A 7,101-nucleotide genomic window follows, 5' to 3' on the forward strand; every position below is an offset into this window, starting at 1 on the left:
GGCTAATCACGTCTTAATTAGGCTTAAAAGATTCGTCTCACGATTTTCTCCATAACTACGTAATTAGTTTTAATGTTTATGTATATTTAATGCTTCATTTAAGTGTCCAAAGACTCGATGTTACGTTTTTAGAGAAAGTTTTTAGAAACTAAACAGGGCCTAAGTTTGTGACATCCGAACTTTTGTGGCACCGGTACGTTTGCAACAGGGAGTGTGCGACAGGAGGATTTGGAAGTGCTCCAATGATGGACAGTTCTCAGTGAATGCGGCGTATAGCTGGTTCTTTACGACCAACACGACAACAAGAGAGGGCCGGCGAGTATGGCGGACGAGAGCTCCAACAAAAGTTCGTTTCTTTCTGTGGTTGCTGCTGTAAGGGAAGTGTCTGACAGCCGATAACCTGGCGAAGAGAGGATGGCCGAACCAAGTTCGATGCCCGTTGTGCCTGCAGCAAGACGAGAATGGCAGGCATCTGGCCCTGACATGTGCGTACAGCAATAGAGTATGGAGATTGGGAAGGAGTAGAGGATGACATATCCTGGAGATGGACAGAGAAAGGAGCTAGTTAGAGGAATGTTGGGTCAGTATAGCAATCTCCGTCGTGAATAATTGAGACATCTAGTTAGAGGAACTAGAAGTAGAGAATTAGAACGGATCCATGTTGCAATTAAAATGCAGGAGATAGTACTAAAGGAGCAAAACCGTGGGGCAAAACAACCTAGAGAATTACAAGTGCTGGATGGGGATGGGTAAAATCTATTTCCAGGACGAACTAACAAATCTGTCCTGGTAATTGATTCTTTATGACCAGAGACATGCGCCTTCAACATAGGCCACGGAGTAATCTTGGAATTGAGGGTGGAAAGCTTCTGAATATGACCTCGTTGGGGGTTATTCCAAAGCCTCCAGTAGCGGAGCATGTAAAAGGTTTGGTACTAGTAGTGAATAGTGACTTTCATATCCAAGACATTAAACCCAGATTTAATTCCAGAACTCCTCGACTCCTTTTTGACCAAGTTCGAATGACTAAACCGAGTAGGTGGATTTTGATTCGCCATTACCGCCTGATGGCAGGATCCATGGAAATGGAGCTTGTGACCAGCCTAGAAACTAACCCTAGATTTGATTATTAGGTTTGCCACATTCTTATTGCTGACTTTGGTGATACAAGTTTGTGCTCCACAAGGTTTTGCAAAGAACGACTCAAGGTGGAAAATGAACCGGAAGTTCATGCATGGCTGAACAAATGGAAGGAGGAAGACAAGAGGAAGAAGAGGAAGAAGAAAAATTCAAATGGGGGCACGAGGAAAGGTGGGAGGGACATAGCGAAAAGGACCAAAGGGAATAAAAAGAAGTCATAAAGGACATGGTTGGAAAAGAACAACCCTGGCGAGATAAGCTAGGAGTTGTACCTTGGGGAGAAGCGGCAAGCTTGCAGACGATGCCATGGTGATGAGGCATTGTCGAGGGATCAGCTTCAGCTTAGTTTAGCAGCATGATTTAGGATGGTGGGAGTGGGAGGGTATTCATTTCTATCGCCAGAGCACCAAGGGAGAGTCATCGTTCATCATGCGCATCAGCCTCTCCTTTATTAGTTTATGAGTAGAACTTTAGTGCCAACTGACTTGTTCTGGACAACAACTTATAATGGTTGATTGTTTGGTTTTTTAGGAAAAAACCAAGTAACATATTTGTAAATGAAAAATAATTTATGAATAAAATTTTTATATACATGCTCTTAGCAATATAGAAGCCAAGGCTGAAAAAGAAACTACGATGAAAACCCTAAAATCTACTCCAAATTTAGAATTGAAAATTCAAATTTTGACTTATAAGCAAAAGCAAAAGCGAAAAGATGAGGCTGGTTAACGTTACACTTACCTCATGTTGTTCTATTGCCTTCGATTGTAATATATCTTGCAGATGAAATTTATCGTGAGATGGAGTTGGTTTAGTGAATACTTGTAGTTTTCGTAGGCTAGTTGTGAGATACGTTGCATCCATATGTTGTTTTAGTGTTGGCGTGTTGCACCATATATAGGCAATATCATTTGGACCAGATTGCATAATGTGATATTTAGCCTGATTTCTTTGTTTTCACTTCTAATGTGCAGAGAAATCTAGATGGGAATGGAAGTCAACCTGGAGCTTTAATATGAAAGAAATTCAAAACTCAGGGAATAAGAGTCTTCTCATGGTTTGTGTCTTATTCGTTTTTACCATTGTTATACTATTGTAGAAATCATCATGACAATCCTTGTTTTTATAAACAGGACAATGCACGTCACAATCAGCGCTGTATCCAATATAAAGGTTTCATTGACAAGAAAATAGCTGAAGAATTTGATGTTTCAATGAAAAGCCATTTCTCAGTCTTGCAGAGCCTAGGTAAGTGCATGATGGCTATTAATAATACTAGTTCTTCGACCCATGCAATTGCACAGGCCTTCATGGATATGTGTTCCTTCCAGTCACTTGCGGTTTAGTGTTTGTCTAGTCATTAGGGTGCAATTTTGACCATAGTTAATGTATTAGAATAATTTTATAAGTTTATGAGAACATAAAAATATTTTTCAAAGCGAATCTATGCATGCCATTTTATGTTTTCAAACTTTAAAATTTATTGATGGTCAAACTTTAAATTTTTATATTAAAGAGTCAAATGGGCATATTTATGATTCATAAGAGTGTATCTTGATATTGTTTTCTTTAAAATCCTAAGCATGTATCGTATTATGTAATTTCTTCCTCACCGATTATACATTCTTTTCAATATGATAGATTTCCAATTTACTGCAACATGTTATATTGTCAAATTTACTGTAAGATTTTTTTTTTATATCTACTAGCATGATAATATTTTTAAGGTGAGAACATTGCATGGATAGCTGTCGTACTATATGGATATAGTATAGTTATAAGTACATTTAGATGACAGAGAAATTAATTTGAGTATGATGTTTTAGACATTGAAACAGTCTATAAAATACACAACACCAAAATCCTACTATTCAATTCTGTCCGAGGATGAACCCTTTCACTGGGAGATCGTGAGACCCTTATTTTGAGTTTGTTTTAGGGATTATGGAGCGTGAGAGAGATCGCTAGTTTGAATGTGGCGATGTGAATAATGTGTGAATAAAGTGTTAGAAAGCCAGCCTCGAAATCGACATCGGTAGCTAAACACGAAAGCGATCACCATAGGAGATCCAATCTTGACAATGACACCGAGACATGATATTTGTTAATGAGGTTCAGACAAGTCTACTTCCTGGGACACTGATTACGGGCGCTCCTCCTTGATTCCAGTATAATTATAGCTTATCAGATATCAACGACCATGGCCGATCGCTTATGCCACCAACGGTCGCTCCCTACACCTACCTATGCTACTATCGTCGTGTGGTTACAACATGTCTATTTTCCTATTTAAAGGAGGGCCTAGGATAGAGTCCGACTCCACTACTACCCTAATACCTAGTATAACTCCAAGTCCTAAATTCCTAAATAGTAACTAACTACGTATACATACTCAACACAAACTCTAACAGAAAGTGCACAAACTACAATGAGTTTATAGGTTCAGGCCATTCAAAGGCGTAATAACTCCTATGATATTCTTATTATTTGGTAGATTACAAGTTGGGAGGACACAAACTAAATGTTTGAACTCCTCAGAATGTGTTTGTGCCGATTGAGCCTAGATCGGTCCCCACTCCGTTAGGCAGGGTCCTTTTATAGTATTTATTGTCTTATGATGATACCACAATATCATGGAGATTGCATGTCATAAATGCATTTTGCGTCTTCTAGGGAACCATTAATATGCATTCCTCGTCCCTGTTGATAAGATGACGATAGGACCAGCGGTGCCGTAAGTCAGTGCATGACCCATGAGGCCATGAGGAGTTGTCGGCCCTGCTGGGCCGCACAAATACAGGGTGGTCGGAGTCATCGATCGTTGGGGAGTCTTCGATCTGGGTGCCTCCCCATTTTTCCATGCCTACCCAGCAAATGACAAGCTTTCTTGTCGTACTTAATGTTGTGGCATGGGGGCAAAGGGTGTCAGACACCGAGCATGCCTGACACTATGTGTGTTTGACCTTAAATGCGTTAGGTGGAGGGTCCCTTCGTCTCAAAGCATTTCTTTGATAGGACCCCTGCACTGACCTTTGATCGCACGCCAATACACCATGCTACGCCTGTGTACTCCTTAAGTGGAGGGGGCAGGGGCATGGCCAACTCTTAAGACGTCGTGAACCAAAGTATGGGGGAACCATAGTTCCCATATCACCGACAAATTCAAATATACTACCACCTCCATTTCAAAATATAAAAATTTTTACACGATTTTCAAATGTCTAGATTCGTTTTGAGAAATACGCATGAATAATTATATTTTGGAACGAAGGGAGTAATATCTAATAAATCATCGGATGCTTATTTATTTATAGTATGAAAATGTCTAGTTTTGGATATAGTAATTTATCAAGCTTATTTCTTTTTTAAAAATTGCAATGCTTATGTGTATGAGGGAGAGCTAGCCCACATAATACAGTTTAGTTTAAGACGTCCGAAGCTTGTTGTAAGATTGTAACTTAATGGATGAATGGTCCTGCTTTGTGTGTGCATGTCGTTTCCCCTATAAACTATGATAATTCTCGTTTGATATGTGTTGCATACTTGTATGCTGATAATCTGCCTTCCGTAGCAACGGATCAAATTAAAAGGTGTACGCGGCATGCGGTCTATAGAAGTGCAGGGTCCGTAATACGTTCGCATGCAACTGATTAGCTACATCCCATAATCCTAATCTTAATTTAAGTTGCTTATTTTTGCGCATGCTGTTTCTGATAATTCGATAGGATATTTTCCTTTTGTATTGATGTGTGAATTCTCTTATTTTTCTATTTATGCCAGCTTTCAAATACAGTAATACTCTTGAGGTTAGTATAAAGAACTATTAATTAAAGAAAATCGGGCTTGGAAACCAATTTTATGACTTTGATACTTGTCTATCGGGCCGTAAATCTACACCTTTGATCACTTTTGATACATCATTTGGACGATCAAGATTGTTTTTACCTTTTCTCTTCTCTGTTTAACGTGTGATTTTCTAGATATTTCAAATAATATATAAATTTCTAGCTTTTTCAACCTCTTAGGATTAATATGGGGCTTCTTAGAGAGCCTCCAATTACTCTATAAAGATGTCTTCAGAAAATACTGTATGCATCTAAATACTACAACTGTACTAGGAAGGGGGGCGGAAGGCCAAGTGTACAGACGTACTTCGCAAAAGGGTGGTTATGAATGTGCTGTCAACATATGCACGTCAAGAAAACCAACTAATGATGAGCCTAGGTAATAATCCTTGTCTTAGTTTTCTAATAAAAACAATGAAGTCCAAATGTGACTCTTTTTATCCTCTAGAGTCTAATAATTTAGTTGCCATTTTTGTTAAACCAGGGAAGCAAGAATCATGAAGATGATGTATCACCCCAATGTGAGGAGACTAGCCATTGCTTGGAAAGAGGAGAAGGAAGGAATTCAATCGGTTTTACTTGGCACAGGAATTGTGCAGATGGTATTACGATATACTTTTGTCGACCTTGTTTCTTTTCTTGGTTATTCATTGAAGCCACAATCTAGTAATTTATTGAAATTATAATCATTTTCAGCACCTACGATGACTATATAGAGAAGAAAGAACACATCAATGCAAAGCTGCAGTCATTCAAGCTGATAGTTCTTGGACTAATCTATCTCCATCAGCAAGGGATAATTCACAGGGATCTCAAGCCGGACAATATCTTCTTGGGCAACTTAAAGCAGATCAAAATTGGAGATTTTGGCAGTGGTAAGTAATAAAAACATATTGGGTAAATTTCCTATATACACCTAAAAACATACTCAATCTCTTATGTACTCCCGAAATTTACCCGATCCTTTTTTATCCTTGAAATATTAACTGTTCCCTTCCATGCCCCTGTCTTTACATTTTCCTTGTTTCATAGTTAAGTTTGTGACAATTGTCTTTAATGCCCTCGATGATTTAGGTTTGAATATAAGCTTGAAAAACAATTGAAATTTTTGTTTGGGTGCATAGTGTGTGCATTGTACGTAACTAACGAGACTATATAATTAGTGTAGAAAATTTTGACATAAATTTTAAAATAAAAAACATAAAAATAATTTTTTATTTGAAATTTAATATAACAATATATTTTTTATCGGAACACTCTTAAAAAATATCATGAACATTGCTAGTCCTATCTTTGTACGAACACTCCTTATTTTGATGAATTTTAAAAAACAAAATAAATGCATTTTTTTATTTTATTATCTATAAATAATTTTTTTCATAAATAATGTATCGGTAGCAAACTAATAACTACTAATAGACGCATGCGATAAACTTTTATATTTTCAATAATGTAATTCGTAAATTTCTATGTTCATCCAAAGGGTAAAACGGTCAATTATATAGAAATTAGACGGTCACCTGATGGTCAACTGATGTAAGGGGCATAGAAGAGATCAAAATTAAATTTTTAGGGTATACAAGGAAGTAAGCAAATTTCAGGCGCATAGAAAATATTAGCCAAAATTCTAAGTGTATACAAAGGATTATCCCTTTATTATAAGTGTCGTCTATGTAATATTTTGGCTGGTCTTTTATATGGCGTGAGTCTACGTAGTACTTAAGTGTCATTCAAGTAAAAAAACTATCTCGTTATTAAAATATAAACATTTTTAATTTATTTAGCATCAGGTAGACTAAGCAGATATAAAAATACTTTTTAGTCACTTCAATAATCAACTTTTAATTTTAAATTGATTAGATCTCATTTCTAAGTATCTAATTGGTTTTCAAATCGCTTATCATCTCAATACAGTATGTCATTATTTTTCCAATAGGGGCTTTTATTGGGTCACCATCTTGTCCGGGTGGTCGTCAATTCTGGGGTACCGAGCTATATGCGTCCTCTGAGCTGCAGAGCGCAAGTGCTCACAATCAGAAGGTAACATTCACTATTCTTTTACATTTCATAACTGACAATCTAAACATCGGATTAATATTGTAATGTACACTGCATT

The 7,101-nt window shown here is 37.2% G+C and overlaps 1 protein-coding gene across 1 annotated transcript; it reads left to right on the plus strand.

Annotated features, from left to right (window-relative positions):
• Positions 1-815: 815 nt before the first annotated feature.
• On the plus strand, positions 816-5,868 carry LOC121055013 (interferon-induced, double-stranded RNA-activated protein kinase-like). Its single transcript, XM_040526347.1, is given in 7 exon segments — positions 816-927; positions 2,115-2,197; positions 2,274-2,388; positions 5,259-5,364; positions 5,470-5,547; positions 5,549-5,587; positions 5,682-5,868. Coding segments are annotated over 7 exon segments (720 nt in total).
• Positions 5,869-7,101: the final 1,233 nt, after the last annotated feature.

The sequence above is a fragment of the Oryza brachyantha genome, chromosome 7, assembly GCF_000231095.2.
Source record: "Oryza brachyantha chromosome 7, ObraRS2, whole genome shotgun sequence".
Classification (NCBI taxonomy): Eukaryota; Viridiplantae; Streptophyta; class Magnoliopsida; order Poales; family Poaceae; genus Oryza; species Oryza brachyantha.